Raw genomic sequence first — 19279 nt, forward strand, 5'->3', positions numbered from 1 at the left:
CCACAGAAACCAGGTGCTTACCTCATGATGCCCAAGTGGGTGGGCGACTCTACCCCAAGTAAGAATGAAGCATGATAGCCAGAGAGGACCCACCTGCCTACTGCTGCTCTGGGCATGTTCCCCTCTTGGTAGGAGTAGTGAGATGATAATGATGAGACATATTTAGTATGGTCACCAAACCGAGTTAGATTTAAGGGTTAGCACACTTTCTGGATTGAGTAATACTGATTGCTACAAAGTTCCCCAATGCTTTGTTTCAACTCCAGAACAAGGAGGAACGTAGAAACTCTCTGCGTCCCAAAGGGAGAGGAGATTGGAGTCACCAGACTGGACACTCAGTTCACCAGAGGTTGGTGATTTGGAGGGTGTATGTGTAGAAGGAGGCCGACAGAAAAAACACTGTGCCCACAGCCTGTGCAGGGGTCTCAGGGGATTGATTTATTGACTCAGCATTGTTATCCTAGGCCATTCTGAGAGCGTAGCCCTGGAGAAGTTAGCCAGTGATCCAGTTTCGTGGTGGAGTTTGGGGTTTGGGGGGAACACTGGCTGTCTCCATGATAACTTGGGAAGGCTGGGTCCTAGAAAGTGCTATGAAGCCCACCCCCATCATGCCAACATGGTACTCCCTCCTCACAGGGAGAAAGGAGGCACTAGGTCCAGCCCTGTGAACAGCTGAGTTGATTTCTTCATCTGAATTCTCCAATCCCAGAGCAGAATGTTCCACTTAGCAGAACTGGTATTATTCCAGGAGAGGAAAGAGCTCCTGAGTTGTCCATTTCTTTCCAAGGCCAAAAGAGTGGTTCCTAGGCAGAATTTCCATGTGCCCCTCCCCCTCCTTTCCTGCAGAACCAATTATTTCTGTGGCAAAACGGACACTAAGGCCACCAGTTACTGGACAGATTTGCTGCCTTGGAAAAATGGGTGGTGTCACCAGTTACTGAACAGAGTTCTCGTGCCGCTTTTCTTCTTTGGTCCCTGTGTGCTGGTCACTGTTGTCTATGGCTGTTGAGGCCGGGCTCACCTGCCTTGAAGCTGGTAGGCTGAGACTCCTTATGGACCATGTGGATGTCAGGGAGGTAATGACAGGCAGGCTGAACCAGGAAGAGCTCTGGCTGTTCCTACTCAAGGGCAGGCTGAACCGCCATGGGTTCTGGTTCAGCCCCCTAATCAAGGGCAGGCTGAGCTTCTTGGAGGAGCTTTCACTGTTTCCCTCCTGGGACTTCACGTGGCGCTTAGGCAACTGTAACGGCTTGGGGGGCACCAAGGGCATCTTTTTGGACTGTAGCTTTTCAAAGGGATCAGAAGCAATGTGGTCCTGGAGGTACCACCAGTGTTGAAGTGAGTAGACTGGGATCGGCAGGAAGGTGAGGATGCTGAGGAGGGTGACCCAGCCCAGGGTGCTCCGCAGGTAGGGCTGTTTTACCTCCTGGCTCTTGAGGCAGAGAGAAGGGAGCAGGATGGGAGGAGGTGGCGGTGATGGGATTTCAATCCATGTGATGCTGGGGATCAGGTTCCTCAGGGGCTGGGAAGCTGGCTAAAGGGTCCCTGGGGATGGAAGCCCAGGGAGATCTGATCTGGAGATCAGATGAGGGGTGCCCAGAGTGGGGCGGGAGGTCAGGTAGGGGAGTCTCACCATACTGCTGTTCCAGGCAATGTAGTGGGGGGGTTCCGTCTGGTAGAGCTGCATGAGGCAGATGGTGGTCAGGGCCAGCAGCCCGGGCAGGGTCACGTAGCACCACAGGACAGTGAAGAAGGACCACAACGGGCGGCCCAGATCACTGAATATTTCTTCTCTGACCCTGGGGTGGGGGCAATGGGCAGAGATGTCTGGAAGGAGCCCTCCTCTGGCCACCAGGGCCTGGAGATCTTGGGAGGGTGGGTCTGCCAGACCTCTGGTTCTCTCACCAGTTTTCAACTCATAGGGGCTTACCAAGCCCTGCTGGGCCCTCCCCGAGGCTGGGACCTGCACCTGGTCTCCTCATGGGAGCCCCCTGATCCAGGGGAAGTGCCGGGCTCCAGCCCTCTGCCTTCAGAATATCCCATGTGGCCCATGGTAATGGAAGCTGAGTCTCCTGGTTTCTGACTACTCTTTCTGTCAGGACCCACCTGGTTGCCCTCCGATCACTCCCTCCTGCACCCCAGTGCTATTAGCTAGACCCCCCTGCTGTGGGACGGACAGAGGGAGCAGATCATGCCCCCCATCTCCTCAGAGACCTGGGATGGGTCCCTGGCTGGGCAGACCCCAGGGCTTGGACATCACCTCCTAGCTCCGTAGATCCAGGCCAGGGCCACACTCTGGAAGGCCACAATGATGGTAAGGATCAGCGGGACCAGGCAGTCATCAAACAAGGACATTATGTAGCTGCCAGAATGACTGGTGAAGATGAGGCTGCCCAGAAAACCTCCCAAGCAGACGATCACTGTGGCAAAGGCAGGTTTTTGTGTACACACAGGTCTGTGTGTAGGGCTGGGCCAGGGGTCGAAGTGAGCCCAGGAGATTGGGGTGACCTGGGGAGAAGGGTGAGAATCCACAGTACCTGACAGCAGCTTGGGATGCCTCCTGAAGATGGAGATGGAGTTCTGGAGGGGATAGACAATGCCTTCCAAGATCCTTAACAAGGTGTTCAGCCCCATGATGACCAGGGCCAAGAAGAAGAGGATGGCCCAGAAAGAGGAACCAGGGAACAACGAGACGGCTTGGGAGAAGGCTGCGAATGCCAGGCCGGGACCCTCCATGAACTGTGGGGGAGAAGGGCTCTCAGGCAGTGGTGGGTCTGGATGGGGGGAATGGTGCAGTGACCGAGTAGCAATGTCTGTGTCGGACAGAGGAAAGAGACACAGAGCGGTGGGCGGATGGCAGAATGCTGAGTGTTTGCTGAGCTGGGTGAGCTTCACCTCTCGGGGCCTCAGGCTCCTCCTCTAACAAATTGGGATCCTAGGGTTGATGTGAGAATTAAAGTCAAGTGACAACTTAGCAAAGACCCTGGTACATACACAATGGTGGTGGAGACATGACCGTAACTGTTGCCTGCCTCAGACAATGCGTGGGGTGGCCCCCAGGGTCCTCTGGGGGCCTTTGGGAAGCACCCTCCTGTTCCCACAAACGCACCTTTTCCTTCTGTGTCTTGATGCTGCAGGATGGGGTGGAGTGGATGACCTGGTACTGGAGGTGTTGAGGGAGATTGCTGATCCACTCTAGATAGTCCAGGGAGGGCAAGAGTAGGATGTCCTCTGGGGGTTTGGCATCCTGAGGCAGCACGCCCTTTTTTATCAGGTTCATCAGCTTTGAGACGCTCCTGCACGGGAAGCAGAGGCGAGGAAAGGTGGTGACCAGGCTGACTCCCCTGCTCTCCGCAAACCAGGGCAGCTGGGGACTGGAGAGGAAAGTGAGTGGCCCGAGATGAGAGCAGCTGAGTAACAAGGGCCACTGGACATGGCCTGGAAGCTCATCATGTGGACTTGGGGTGAACTGCCCTGGGGATTCCACCTAAGGGGCAGAAGATTCTATATTTGTAGTAGCTAAGATTCCTCAGTGTTATGCAGTGAACAGTTCCCCCACCCCCGGCTAAATTCATATGTTCAAGTCCTAACCGCCCCCCCAACCCTGCTACCTCTGAATGTGAACTTCTTTGGAAATAGGGTTGTTACAGAGGTAATTAAAGATGAGATCATCCTAGGTGGCCCCTGATCCAATATGACTGGTGTCCTTATAAAAAGGGGAAATTTGGACACACACACACAGGGAGAACCCCATGTGAGTGCGAAGGCAGACACCTACAAGCCAAGGAACACCAAAGATTGCCAGCAAACCACCAGAAGAGGCATGGGACCGATTCTCCCCCATCATCCTCAGAAAGAACCAACTCTGCCAACACACTGACCTCAGATTTCTGCCTCAGAACTGCGAGGGGAGAGATTTTGGTTTTGGCCACGCAGTCTGTGGGACTTTGTGATGGCAGCCCTGGAGAACGAACACACTCAGAATTGTCTCTCTTTTTGGACCTAGGTTTAGAGTGCTGTGATAATCAAGCCCGTTCACGATCATTCTCCTCAACCAGTGGAGCAAAGTCTGTTTAAAATTTTCCCTCCTTCAAGTCTGAATTTCACTCTTTCCTTCATGCGTACAGCTATTCACTTTCATGTGCTTGACTAATAACATTAAATATGGGTATTTCTTTGTAAAAAAAGAAATACACAGTTTTTAAAAAGATTTTATTTATTTATTTGACACAGAGAGAGAGAGAGCACAAGCAGGAGGAGCGGTAGAGAGAGAGGGAGAAGCAGGCTCCCCGCTGAGCAGGGAGCCCAATGTGGGGCTTGATCCCAGGACCCCGGGATCATGACCTGAGCCGAAGGCAGACACTTAACCGACTGAGCCACCCAGGTGCCCCAAGAAATGTTTTGTGTGTCATCACTTGAGTGTCATTGTGTTTTGGTTTTCTGTTTCTTACTTTTATTCCCTCAGTTTTTCTGGCAATATCTCTGCAGTGATGAGTTTATGTCTGGTTTGTTGTTCCTGCCTGTTGCCCTCTGCTGCATTTGCAACCCACATTTTATACTCTATTCCCCAAATAATGACCCCACTCCCTGCGATTACAAACATTGCCACAATAACCATCCATTAGCAGGGCTCATGTGAGGACTTCTCTAGGATACACAGTTGGGAATGGGGATCACTGGGCCATAAATACTGTGCTTGCTTAATTTAAGGAAATGCTAACAGATCTCAGCTGTCTTCTGTCCTCCTGATTAGAAAACTTTGATAATCCATACCTCCACTTTTCCTTACCTAAAGAGAGTAACCTAGAGCCTTGCTACTCTAAGTAGAAGCTCCCTGGAGGGGCAGCATCACTTGGGAACTTGGTAGAAATGCAGAATCTTGGGTGCATCCCAGACTTTCTTTTGCTCTAATGCTGATTCATAATGGCCACTGCAGTTTGAGAAGCTCTATATAATCAAGGGCAAGGAGCTCATGCGGCAGTTCTTCTAGGGCCGCACTAATATGATAGCCACTAGGCACATAATTTATGTCAACTAAAATTAATTAAAATGATATAAAATGAGGGCGCCTGGGTGGCTCAGCCGGTTAAGCATCTGCCTTCGGCTCACATCATGATTCGCGGTCCTGGGATGGAGTCCCGTATTGGGTTCCCTGCTCAGCAGGGAGTCTGCTTCTCCCTCTACCCTTCTCCCCCGCTCATGATCCCTCTTTCTCTCTCAAATAGATAAATAGATAAATAAAACCTTTTTAAAATGATATAAAATGAAAAATTCAGTTCCTTGGTCGCATTTGCATTATTTGGCCACATTCACCACATTTCGAATGTTCTAGCTACTTGTGGCTGGTGTCTACGATAGTGGATAGTGCAGGTATAGAAAGTTTCTGGCATCACAAAGAGTTCTACTGGACAGTGCTGCCTGAAGAGCTAATGCTTCTCCCTGGAATCAACAAGGAGCTTTTTAAAAAAACAAACTCAATCTTTATTGAGCTATAATTTAGAGACAATAAAAAGCACAGATATTAAATGTACACTTCAGTGAGTATTGACAAATGACCCAATCAAGATACAGAGTATTTCCACCACCCCACAGAATTACTTTGGGCGCCTTTCCAGGGCGCTCCCTCCATTCCAGAGGCCACTATGGATTTCCGTCACTACACATTCATTTTGCCTATTCCTAGATTTCGTATAGATTCATAAAGTGTGTAGTCTTTTATGTCTGGCTTGTTACAAGCAATATAATGTCTGACATGCATCTGTGTTGGTGCATGTATCCACAGTTCATTCATTTTTATTGGTAGATAGTACTCCACTGGTTGAATAAATATACTAAGATCTGTTATCGGTTCACCTCCCGACAGACATTTGGGTTGCTTGGAGTTTTGGCCATTACAAATTAAGCTGAAAGCAAGATTTCCTGCCCTAATTCTCTCTCCTTTCCTCTCCTTCTGCAATTCCAATTATACATTTATTAGTCCTCTAGGTCACTGAGCCTCTTCTCCAGTTTTTCTCATTCTTCTTGTCCTCTCTGTGCTTCCCTTTGTAGAACTTCTATTTACCCTGTCCTCAAATTAACAGATCCTTTATTCTGCTGGTTCCAACCTAAACTAAATACATCAGTGAAACTTTGTCTTGATCTACTTTTTGAGTTCTAAAATTTCCATGTGGTCCTTTTTTAGATTTTCTGTATCTTCTCTAAAATATCTCCATGGCTTCCATTATATTCATCTTTTCTCTTAAATCCCTTAACATTTATAATGGTTGTTTTAAAATTCTTGTCTGCTAATTCTAATGTCTGGATGATCTTTGGGTCTTTTTTTTTCTCTTGGCTATGGATTATATGGTTTTTGGGATGTCTTGAGGGTTTTTAATTCCATGTTGGACATTGCATAGGGAACAACAAAGGAGAAAGGTATGTTATTTGTTTTATTTTGTGTAGTCTCAATACATTTAAGCCTTTTATTCCAACAGGCAGCTAGAATGAGGGCTATTTAAGAGTTTTCTAAGCACTGAGGCAAGCTGGGGTTGGGGGACAGTTTTAATTAGTTGAGTTTTTTCTCTGCCCTCAAATGGGATTAAGGAGGGCTCACTTTGTCCTCGAGCCATGCCCCCAACTTTCTGCACAACCCCCTCCCCCCGGCGAGGATTAATTTCTTTGATGTTGTCATCATTTGGGTTGGAATGGGCTGGATTGTAGCTGTAGATGTTTTTGGTTTATCTTTGTATTCAGCTCCAGTGGGGCCACAAATCTGAGCACCATGAGACCATGCATGATAGCACCTCTGCTTGCTAGTCTTGTCTCTGTTCCAGTTCTGCCACTTCTTCAAAACAATTCCTGGGAATAGAGAGGAAAACTGTCGGGTCGAGCAATTTATTTGTTGGGGGCTCGTTGTGATTCCAACACCTACTGGCAGCCCGTACTGTGATTAAATGCTTGCATGATTTCTTCTTGTCTGTGCAAGGTCTCTCCATCCATGACAGGCCTGCACCTTCAGCCACGTGCCCCTGGGCCAGGCGCTTACCCCCATTCACGGCTCTTTGCTCACATATGATGAACTCATCACTCTCCAGTATTTAGTTCATTAAAGCTCCTTTGTGTCCTCTGCTTTTCAGTAACGTTACAGGAAAGTATTAGTTTTATTTTTTCCATTTTTAAAATTGCTGTACCAAGGAAGCATGGACTTTTGCAGCCTTCAACATCCTAACTGGAAGAGAAACTCCACCTTGGAGATTAAAAAAAAAAATCCCAGTGCCTGAATGCACCCCAGATCAAGTAAATCAGAATCTCTGGAAGTAGACTCAGGTGTGTCAGTGTTTTCTAAGGCTCCCCAAGTGATTCCAACATGCAGCCGAGGCCAGTAACCTCTGACTGTGGCTCAGAATGCTGTTAACAACCTCCTTTGTGAGTTAAATAATTGATTTTGAAATCTTCTTTGCACCATCTGCAATTTATAGAAGCCTTCAGACAGTCTTGTCTCTGGGACTATTTTCTTATCTATAAAGTGGTGGCTATTAGAATATTATAATTTGGCAGTTTTCTCTGAGAATATGATATTACTACAACTATTATGATTGTTGTTGTTACCATTATTAGTGGAGAGATCTGAGTCTGAAGGCCCATGAGGCTGGGGGATTGCTAAGGTACAGGGAAGGAGACCTCTTGTTGGATCTGCAAGGCTGTTAATTACTTACTTCTCAACACAGGTGGGACCACTGGTAGTGGCCCAGAACCCCAGCACTATAAAGATGATGGATGTGACCAGCAATGAGGTCCCCAGGTTGACGAGAGCCACCAAGGAGGCCATCTGGATATAGTTGTCTTCTCCACCCTTGTAGGAGGAGAAGTTGATGGTGGTGCCCATGCCCAGGCCCAAGGAATAGAGCACATGGCCTCCTGCCTGACGCCACAGGTCCAGAGAGGCCCAGGCTGAGAGCTGTGGATGGGGATGAGAGAGAGACGTTTGGGGGTGAGCTTGAGAGTTGACCCATCGGTGAACTGGAAGAGGGATGAGCTGGGGTGGAGAGCAGAGGGATGAGGGGCAGGCTGGGAGCAGAAAGGAAGATGTCAGAGAAGGAGAGTCAGAGAAGGACTGGGGAGTTGGGGTAGGGAGAAGGTTTGGCGTCCCCAGCCTCACCTCTGTGGTCACCATACGTCTGAGGCTGGCAACTGCGCCCTCCAAGAAGAGGCCTCGGATGAGGAAGCAGAGGAGGAGGATGTAGAGGAGGAATACTGTGAAAATCAGGATCTGGCCAGGTGGGTCAGGACAGAAACCAGAAGTCAGGAGAAGTGGGGAGGAGGGGGAGGCAGAGGCAAGCATTAACAGGGAACGCAGGTCAGCAGGAGGAGAGAAATGGGGATGAGCCGGGTTAAGGTGGCCTGGGTACAACATGAGGGAGCTGTAGGAGGATTATTCTAGGGAGACGACAATGTTGTTTGGGGGAACATCCACCAATAAGCTGCTCAGAGGTGAGGGGTGAGACCCCAAGTAAAGATAGTTTTTAAATGGTAGGGCAGTTGGACATTATTACTTCATAGGCCTGGGTTTTATGGTCTGTGCATGAGTTAAGGCTGCATGGAACAACATCACAGGTGAAGGGGGAGGAACAGCAATTGAGAAGAGACTTTGGGAGGAAGTAACATGGTCAAGGGGAATTTTAAAGTATTTCTGGTTCTTTTTGCTCTGGGATAGGAGGGTAAGGCCCTCTCTCTCAGTGTGCCCCTACTAAGCCTTTAGTATAATCTGCTTTTGTGTGAGTGGTTTATCTTGGAGGTTGTGGAGAGAATGGTGAGGTGAGCCTCCAGGGACACATAGGGTGACTGCGTGAGTAGATGCAGGGGCCAAAAGCTACAGGTAAAGCTAACCAAAATGACCTGACACACACACTGAAATAAATTTTCTGTGTAAAGAGAATACGATCCAGGTGCCAGGGGCATGCATTGGAAGTATGGACTGGAATAAAACGGGAAACTCTGGAGAGGAACCAGTGGCAATTAGCTCCCTCGGGGATGAACAGGAGCTGTCAACATGCAGGCAGGTGCAGAATGCAGGGCTCAGGCGGGGAGGCTGCGGTCTGCTCTAGAAAGTCTCCACTGCCGTGACGTGGGGGTGAGGGATGGTGAAGAGGGAGCTGGGTCAGTACAAGGCCCTCGTTCCTGCCATGGGTGGGAGAGGAGCAGTTCTTTGTGAGAGGAGTGGCTGATGCACCTTCCTCAGGACCCCTGGATGGCGGAGCCAGCAGTCCTGCCCCCCTCCTCTTTATCCCCTACAAGTCTGGGAGACTCTAGGAGTGGGGGAGGGTCATGGGGATTAGAGAAGAGAGGTCAACAGGAAGGAGTTGGACGGTGTCGGGTGGGAAGCCTGAGAATATTTGGATTTGCGAACATGAAGGGGTAGAGGAGTCCGTGGTCAGGGTGGCTTACCGGCATTGAAGTCTTTAGCCCTGTGATCATGGTTAAGAAGAGGAGGCACCAGGCTGCGAAGATGCCCAGGATGAGGTGCAGGACAAGGGCCTCGACCCCTTCTTCAATGTGGCCTGAGGCACTCAGGGTGGTGTGGTACCAGAAGTACTGGTGGGACACAGTCTGAAGGCAAGAGAGGTCTGGGGGGGGACGCAGGTGCTTAGGCACCACCTCACTTGGTATCTTGCCCCTGCTCTTCGCTTCCTCCCCTTGGACTCTCACTCCCTGTCTCTTGCTCCTTGGTGCCCTTGCCTCCCGTGGCCCTGCTGGCCTTCTCTCTCCCTCTCCTCACCAGTGACATTGATGGTCTTCACCAGTGGGCACTGGTTCCAGGGCAGGAAGTTAGCAAAGGAGTTGCCCAGGTAGGAAAGGCTCCAGGTGATGATGATGCTTTTATACAAGCTCATCAAGATGCACACCTAGGGGTGGACACGGTGGGCCTGAGGGACAGGATGGACAGAGACGGGGGACCTGGAGACCACAAGGGGTGAGTTGGGATGCCTCTTGGCTGGGCCCCTCATTCACCAATATGCTAGCGTATCCTATGCCGCCCAGCCAGGGGATGAGCTGCTTCCAGACCCGGATGTTGTCCACACGCAGCCAATGCCCCATGATCATCTCCATGTACAAGAGGGGAATCCCGAACAAGAGGAGCATGAAGAAGTACATCAGGATAAAGCTGCCTGAAGAAGGGAGCCAGGAGCTGTGCTCAGGCAGCCAGGAGTCCTGGCCCCCCTCCTCTTTATCCCCTACAAGTCTGGGCAAACCTCTAGTTCTTTCCTCCCCCCAGGACCCAGGAGTCTGGGCTCCAAGCCTTAACACTCCTTCCTGAAACTCAGGATCCAGGCCCCTGGCCTTACCTCCTCCGTTCCGATGACACAGGTAGGGGAAACGCCATATGCTGCTTAGCCCAATGGAGAAGGCAACCTGAATCAAGATGTTCTTAGTTCTTTTAGTCTGAGCAAAGTAATTTTGGGTCTTGGTGGCCAGAATCTCCTTGCCTGTGAGCTTCCAGGATGGGGATGAGGAACTTGTGGGTTCTCTGGGAGTCTCTTCCTCTGATAGTTCTTCAAGGGACTCCATGACTTTCTTCTTACAGGCCAACTAACTTACAGGGAATCTTGGGGTCGCCAAGAAGAGCAGACTTTAAGGGCTATGTCTCAGATACCAGCCTGTAAAAGTTCATGACAGCAGGGTTTTAGAGCAAACAAAGGGCCAGAATTTAACTCTTGGCCCTTCTCACTGGTTGAACTTTGGGCAAGTAACTTCATCTCTCTGAGACTCAGGTTAGTTTTTTTTTCCTCATCTTACAAGCATAGATGACTTTCAAGATACTTAATAACTGTAACAGTGTGAGCACCAGTCAGAACGAAGGCCAGCCATAACCGCTGGAGTGTCAGCTTAACAGCCCCGGCAGCCCTGTTTGATAGGATTAAAAATGATGTAACGGGAGTGCCAAGGACACAGCAAACACTCCAGCACTCAGGTTCTTTCCTTTGTCCTTCTGGTCTACTTGGCCCAGCTAATGCACACAAAACAAAACTATCACAACCATGGAGCTCTCAAAACACACAGACTCCTCCTGCCTTTGAATCTGCCAGCCCCTCACTCTTCCAGACTCTGATTCAGTAGATCTAAGGTTGGATCTAGAGGATTGGTAGAATTCGAAAGCTTCCTTGGGGTTCGATTTCTGGAAAGGCAGCCTGAGGGCTCTGTGGACCCATTCCTTAGTGAAACAAGCACAACTTGTGACCATTGCAAAGAAAGGAATATTTAAGGTCTTTGGAAATTGTCCTAAGGGCATGCAGCCAATGAAGAAACATTTATTCAAGAAAATCTAGTAAAACTCTCTGAGAACAATGAGAGTCAGTGGCATTGGACCCACAGTCTGCTCTCTCCCTCCTTACTCCTGGCCTAGTGCTATGGAAACTGCACAGGGTTCCCTCTCTCCCCAGATCCCACTCAGAGGCTAGGGAATCTTCCCAGGAGGGGCAGACCACCAGCATTTCGCATTCCTTTTCAGTGACGTGTTACAGACACTAAATTCCAGACATGTGTGGTGTTAGTAAAGGTCAGGAGCCCCCTTCTTCCACTCTGCCCTCATTTCTGGCATGGCATACTGGGAATACTGGGGCCCTAGTCTCCCCCAACCCCAGCTCATTGGTGAGGTGGAGGTTATATGCTAGGAGGGGCAAGTCAGTAAGACCAGAGGCTAATGCTCCACATAGCATCCTGCTCCAAAAGCACTCAGAGAGAAGCAGGCCACTGTTCCCATCCAGCTCTGAAGATCTTGTCCTGGGAGAGAGGCCTTCAGAACACATGGGCCCAGAAGTGCTTCCCGGAAGAACTGACTTTATTTGAAGCAGAGTGTGAGGAAGTTGAATCCTAAGGGCACACTCAAATTCAGTGGAGGTTTTGGTGGTAGCAATTAAGAGGAGGCTGGTAACTTCATGAAGATGCAATAAAGACAAAGTTTTGTCACCAGAAGCCCCGCACCACAGGAAATACTACTTGGGTCTACTTGGCGGATTCCTCTGTAAGAAGGGACATTATCCTAGATGGAAGGTCGGACATGCAGAAAGGAATCGAGAGTAATGAAAACGTAAATCTGTGGATAAAATGGAGACTGCACAGAAACAGTAACAGGAACATCTTACTTGGTTTTAATTAAGTGAAGAATAAGAATTACATGACATCAAAGATTTGGAGGGCGGCAAATGGAACTGAATTGTTCTAAGTACTTTGTGTCGTCTAAGAAGAGGATAAATGTAAAGTGGGGACACAAGCACCCGCAGACCCCACAGTTTAGACATAGGGCTCCGAGCGGCTTCTGACCAGTCATGGGGCCCTTAGTTACTGTTAAAGGAACTTGTAAAATTGCCTCAGGAAATACCATCAAGTTGCCTTTTGAAAAGTCTGTGGGGTGCTGTTCTGCCTGAGATAACAAATCTCACATGCAGTGTTTGCAAGAAAACATAATAATTTGCAGCTTAGCAGTAGCCACAGGATGTAGAACTTCTGCCTCTGTACTCTAGAGATGATGTCACTAATGCAGTCTGCCCAGAGCCATGTCCAGTTCCAGGGCCCTAAAACAGAGCGACCACTGCACAACAGCTACACCGAAACCAGACAGGAACAAGCCAGAAGGGACGGGATGGTCAAGAAAGGGAATGGAGCTGACCCAATCTTTAATTAATCATCATGATCCAAGACCCTGAAACCCTTACCCTGAATTTTCACCCTTTAAAAACCCCTCCTTGCAAGCCACTGGGGAGTTCGGGACTTTTCACCATTCGCTCCTGGTTCTCCTGGGTGGCACCACACCAGTAAATCTTTCCCCACTGCAAAAGCTTGGTGCCAGTTTTTATTGGCTTGCTTAGCATTGGGTGGGCAAACTCTTGTTTGGTTCGCTTACAGTACCAATAAACATTATTTGATAAAATATATGCATATTTGCTATCTAGGGGAACCATTAAAAGAATTATAAAAAAGTATAATTTCTAAGCTATAAGAGAGAAAAAATAGACTAATAAAAACAAGCAATGCACGAAGAATGCAAGGAGAAAAAGTAATATAGAGTAGATAGGACAGGTACAAAAATACCTCATTAAATGATTTAAACCTGAACATATCAGGATTTGTGTTAAATGTAAATGGATTGAATGCTCCAATTAAAACATGAGTTTTCAGACTTAATAAAAAACCAAAATCAGACTAAATCCTGTCTACAAGAGACATCTAAAATATAAGAATTTGGAATAGTTAAACGTAAAGAACATGAAAAATAGTATTCCATGAAAACTTTACCCAAAAGAAAGCTTGTATAGCTTTACTAATATATTAATATATAACTTTTACACATTAAATTATAGTATTAATGTTTATATATACTTAATGTTTATAAATATATTAACATGTATTTAATATTTAAGGTAAAGTTTCCAGAGATAAAGAGGGAAATTTAATAATGATAAGAAGTTTCAGTTGCTGGGAAGACATATGAATTCTAAAATGTTATGCATCTCTTAATATGACCTCAAAATGTAGGAAATGGATAGAATCTACTTATCTTAGGCATAACAGATAAAGAGCAAAAATTCATTAAGGATATGGAAGATCTGAACAACTTAATTAGTACATTTGCACACACACACATAACTATATTCAACAACTGCAGAATACATATTTTTGTTTTTTTTTAGATTTTATTTATTTATTTGACAGAGAGAGACATAGCGAGAGCAGGAACACAAGCAGGGGGAGCGGGAGAGGGAGAAGCAGGCTTCCCACAGAGCAGGGAGCCCGATGCGGGACTCGATCCCAGGACCCTGGGATCATGACCTGAGCCAAAGGCAGACGCTTAACGACTGAGCCACCCAGGCGCCCGCAGAATACATATTTTTAAGAACAGGCTAAACAGGGGCACCTGGGTGGCTCAGTCTGTTAAGTGTCTGCCTTTGGCTCATGTCATGATCCTGAGGTCCTGGGATGGATCCCCGTGTCGGGCTCCCTGCTCCGTGGGGAGTCTGCTTCTCCCTCTCCCTTTGCCCCTCTCTCCTGCTTATGCTTTCTCTCTCTCTCTGTCAAATAAATAAATAAAATCTTTAAAAAAAATAATATGCTAAAAAAAATAAAAAATAATAAAAAAATAATATGCTAAACAATTACAAAAAATCAACCATATTTTCCATAAAACAAATCTCAACAATTTCAAAGAATCACAGTCGCACAGTGTATACTTCTGACCACATTAATTAAGCTAGAAATTAATAATAAAAATTAGTTTTAAAGTTCCCATGTTTGGATATTAAAAACTACATTTTAAAATAACCAATGATTAAAGAATTGATTATAATGGACATCAGAAAATATTTTGAATAGAATGATAATGAAAACGTGGTGGTGGGGGGTACCTGGCTGGCTCAGTCAGTGGAGTGAGCAACTCTTGATCTGGGGTCATGAATTCGAGGCCCACATTGGGTGTAGAGATTGCTTAAATAAATAAATAAATAAATAAACAAACTTAAAAAAAATGGAATGCAGCTAAAGCCAAATATTAGAAATTTTTAAAAACATGAAAATTAATAAGCTAAGATTCCATCCCTAGAAATTAGAAAATAATAGCAAAATAAACCCAAAAAGGAAGAAGGCAGGGAATAATAAGAGGAGAAATTAATAATATGGAGGACAACATAGAATAGAAAAGATCAACAAAATCAAAGGTTGGTTCTTTCTTTTTTTAAGATTTAATTTATTTGGAAAAAAAAGATTTAATTTATTTGAGAGAGAGAGAGAGAGTGTGTATGAGCAGGGGGAGGGGCAGAGGGAGAGGCAGAGAATCTCAAGCAGACTCCATGCTGAGTACAAAGCCCGATGTGGGGCTCGATCCCATGACCCTGAGATCATGACTTGAGCTAAAACCAAGAGTCAAATGCTTAACTGACTGAGCCACCCAGGCGCCCCAAAGGTTGGTTCTTTAATTTTTTTTTTCTTTTTTTAAGATTTTTTATTTATTTGCGAGAGAGAGAATGAGAGACAGAGAGCATGAGAGGGAGGAGGGTGAGAGGGAGAAGCAGACTCCCTGCTGAGCAGGGAGCCCGATGCGGGACTCGATCCCGGGACTCCAGGATCATGACCTGAGCCGAAGGCAGTCGCTTAACCAACTGAGCCACCCAGGCGCCCCAAAGGTTGGTTCTTTAAAGAGACAAATGAATTTGATAAAAATCTCTATTAAGACTTGCCAAGAGGGTGCCTGGGTGGCTCAGTTGGTTAAGTGACTGCCTTCGGCTCAGGTCATGATCCTGGAGTCGCTGGATGGAGTCTCGCATCGGGCTCCCTGCTCGGCGGGGAGTCTGCTTCTCCCTCTGACTCTCCCCCCTCTCATGTGCTCTCTCTCTCATTCTCTCTCTCTCAAATAAATAAATAAATAAAATCTTAAAAAAAAAAAAAAAAGACTTGCCATAAAATAAAGAGAGAAAGCACAAACAACCAGTGTTGGAATAAAAAAGCAGCATCATTATAAATCCTGTAGTTATTGAAAATATAATCAAACACTACAATAAAGAATTTTATGCCAGTAAGTTTTGGGAAAAATAATATTTAATAACTTATGCAAGAAGAAATAGGAACTCTGAATGTTCTATAAATTTAATTTTTTATTTTTAAAATATTTAGTTATTGAAATAATCTCTCTGCCCAACTTGGGGCTCAAACTCACTACCCCGAGTTCAAGAGTTGCATCTCCCCCAACTGAGCCAGCCAGGCGTCCCTGTTTTAGAAAAAAATTTTTTTTTAAAGATTTTATGTATTTATTTGAGAGAGAGAGAGAATGAGAGAGAGCACATGAGACGGGGGAGGGTCAGAGGGAGAAGCAGACTCCCTGCTGAGCAGGGAGCCCGATGCGGGACTCGATCCAGGGACCCCAGGATCATGACCTGAGCCGAAGGCAGTCGCTTAACCAACTGAGCCACCCAGGCACCCTAGAAAATTTTTTTAAAAGATTTTATTTAGAGCACCTGGGTGGCTCAGATGGTTAAGCATCTGCCTTCGGCTCAGGTCATGATCCCAGGGTCCTGGGATTGAGGCCCACGTCGGGCTCCTGGCTCAGCGGGGAGCCTGCTTCTCCCTCTCCCTCTGCCTCTCCCCCCTGCTCATGCTCTCTCTCTCTCTGTATCTCTGTGTCTCAAATGAAAAAATAAAATCTTTAAGAAAAAAAGATTTTATTTATTCATTTGACAGAGAGAGACACAGCGGGAGAGGGAACACAGCAGAGGGAGTGCGAGAGGGAGAAGCAGGCTTCCCGCTGAGCAGGGAGCCTGATTTGGGGCTCCATCCCAGGACCCTGGGATCATGACCTGAGCCGAAGGTAGACACTTAATGACTGAGCCACCCAGCGCCCCTAGAAGTTTTTAATAAATTACTTCTGTAATTAGTTAGTTTGCTCCAAAGAAAATTTCAGGACTGATCTTGCATAAAATCTTCCAGAATAGAAAAAGTGGCGAGACCAGCATAACCTTAATACCAAAATCTGGCAAGGGAATAATGAAAAAGAAAATCACGTATCAGTGTCAATCACGAACACTAATGCAAATGTCTCAAACAAAATACTGGCAAATCAAATCCATCATTGTATAAAAACAATATTACATCACAACTGTGTTGAGTTTATTCCAGTAATACAGGGGGGTTTAGAAGTAAAAATCAATCAGTGATAACATAATATAGGATAAAAATAATATAATTATCTCGATATTTGTGGAAATATTTTATAAAACCCAATAACCATTTATTAAAAAAAAAAAACCAACTTGAGGAAACTAGGACTAGAAAGGAACATCCTTAATTTCATAGAGGTTATTTATTAAAAAAAAAAAAAAAGCTTACAACACACACTGTAGTTAAGGATAAAATGTTAAAGGCTTTTCCTTGGAGTTTGTGAATAAGGATGCCCACTCCAGGGGCACCTGGGTGGCTCAGTCATTAAGCATCTGCCTTTGGCTCAGGTCATGGTCCCAGGGTCCTGGGATCGAGGCCCGCATCGGGCTCCCTGCTCCGTGGGAAGCCTGCTTTTCCCTCTCCCATTCCCCCTGTTTGTGTTCCCTCTCTTGCTGTGTCTCTCTCTGTCAAATAAATAAAATCTTAAAAAAAAAAAAAAAAGGATGCCCACTCCAGTCCCTTCTAGTCAAACTGGATTTAAAGTTTAGGTTGATTGATAGCATTCATGGTTCCAAGTCTTCAGTTTTTCCTATATCCACCCCCTTTGCAATGTGATTCTGTAGTTCCTCTCACTAATGAGGCCATCACCTACTTTCCTACCCCTTGAATCGGGGTGGTTGTGCCTATTCAGAGCCTAGCCTGCAAAAGGCTTTTCTTGTTGCTGCTTGCTTTCTTACACTCTCGCTATCCCCATGAGGATATACGTAGGCTAATTTGCTGGAAAACGAGACATGTAAATCCGAGCTGAGCTGAATCACTCTAGTGGTCCCAGCATAAGCTAGCCTAGATCAGTCAACAGCCAGTCAACTCCCTTACATATTAGCTGAGCCCAGCCTAATGACTCTTTGAGGTATAATAATGACTCATGAAGTATAATAATAAATTCCTGTTGTTTTAAGTCACTGGATTTTGAGGTGGTTTGTTATGCAGCATTTTGGTGGCAACAGATAATTGGTACAAGGTCCTAGCAAATGCAGTAAGATTTTTTCAAGTGTAAAGTTTGGAAAAGAAGAAATAACAATGTCATTATTTACAGATACAAGTGTGTATGTAAAAAATAAAACAGAATCTCTAAATACATTTTTAGGACTAATTGAGTTTACCAAGGTGGCTGGTACCAGGGTTAATGGAATAGAATTAATAGCATTTCTAGATACTAGCAAAAAATAAATAGGTAATGAAAAAAAATTTAATGTAACATTTATAATAACATTAAGATATTTCAAGTGCTTAGGAATAAATCTAACAAAAGAAAGATGAGACTTCTATGCCAAACCTATAAAGGATTATTAAGAGAAGTAAAAGTGTTTTGTTTGTTTTAAGAGAAGTAAAAGTTTTAAATAAATGGAGAGATATTTCATGTCAACCTAGAGTATTGTGAAAATGACAGTGTTAAATAATTAGGATGGGCAACTGTATTTTCATACGGAAACAATGAAATTTGATCATTATCTTACATTGTACAAAAATTAATTCATGAGATTTAAAAAAGAAAGGCATATTCACAAAGCTTCTAAAGAGGTTAATATGAGGGAGTATCTTCCTGATCTGCAGGTTAAGAAAGATTTCAGAAACAGGACTTAGAAAACACTAACCATAAAGGAAACAACAGGTAAACATTAGAATTCAGAACATCTGTTCATCAAGAGGCCGCATTTAAACTGTCAAAAGCCACAGAGTAGAAAAAATTGGACACACATATAGCTGATAGAGGTTTTTTTTTAATCCAGAATCTATAAAGAGCTCCTACAAATTAATAAGAAAAATATAAATAACCCAGTAGAAAAATCCTCAGGAAATGTAAAGAAGCCTTTCACCAAAGTGGTTCTCCAAATGGCCAGTGAACACATGAAAGGGTTCAAGCTATTTAAACAGAAGAGAAACCACATTGAGGGGCCACTCCATACCAGTCAGACTGGCTAGAACAAAAAGGCCAAGAACACCAAACATCGACAAGAATGAGGAGCCATGGGGGCGCCTGGGTGGCTCAGTCGTTAAGCGTCTGCCTTCGGCTCAGGTCCTGATCCCAGTATTCTGGGATCGAGCCCCACATCGGGCTCCCTGCTCTGGGGGATGCCTGCTTCTCCCTCTCCCACTCCCCCTGCTTGTGTTCCCTCTCTCGCTGTGTCTCTCTCTGTCAAATAAATAAATAAAATCTTAAAAAAAAAAAAAAGAATGAGGAGCCATGGGGAATAGGATACACTACTGGTGGGGCTGGAAACTGACAAAGTTATTTTGAGAGATGCGCTGGCCATTTTCCGTTAAGACTGAAGGTATACCTATCCCATGAACAGCAATTTCACTCCCAGGTATAATTGCAACAAAGCACACATACAGGAATTTCCTTAACAGCACTGTTTGCAACAACCCCAAAAGGAAACAATCCAGAAGTCCAACACAGTAGTGTAGACACACACACACACACACACACACACACACGTATGTAGTGATGTAACCAGTACAAAAGAATACTACACAGCAAAGGAAAAAAAATGAGTTATAGCTACACTTAACAACGTGGATGAATCCCCAAAACTTAACACTCAGCCAAATAAGCTATATCCTGAAGAATACATATCATAGGATTCTGTTTATATCAAAG

At 45.6% G+C, this 19279-nt stretch overlaps 1 protein-coding gene across 1 annotated transcript; it reads right to left on the bottom strand.

The window, feature by feature from the left end:
• Positions 1-413: 413 nt before the first annotated feature.
• SLC6A16 (solute carrier family 6 member 16) lies at positions 414-10545 on the bottom strand. The gene is made up of 9 exons (XM_078063580.1): positions 10323-10545; positions 9988-10145; positions 9755-9881; positions 9424-9602; positions 7695-7936; positions 2995-3296; positions 2538-2739; positions 1634-1799; positions 414-1432 (listed from the first exon to the last, which is right to left on the bottom strand). Exons 1-9 carry the CDS (start codon positions 10543-10545, stop codon positions 935-937), a joined length of 2097 nt encoding a protein of 698 aa, XP_077919706.1. The 3' UTR covers positions 414-934.
• Between the last annotated feature and the right edge of the window lie 8734 nt (positions 10546-19279).

This window comes from Halichoerus grypus, chromosome 15 (genome assembly GCF_964656455.1).
Source record: "Halichoerus grypus chromosome 15, mHalGry1.hap1.1, whole genome shotgun sequence".
NCBI lineage: Eukaryota > Metazoa > Chordata > Mammalia > Carnivora > Phocidae > Halichoerus > Halichoerus grypus.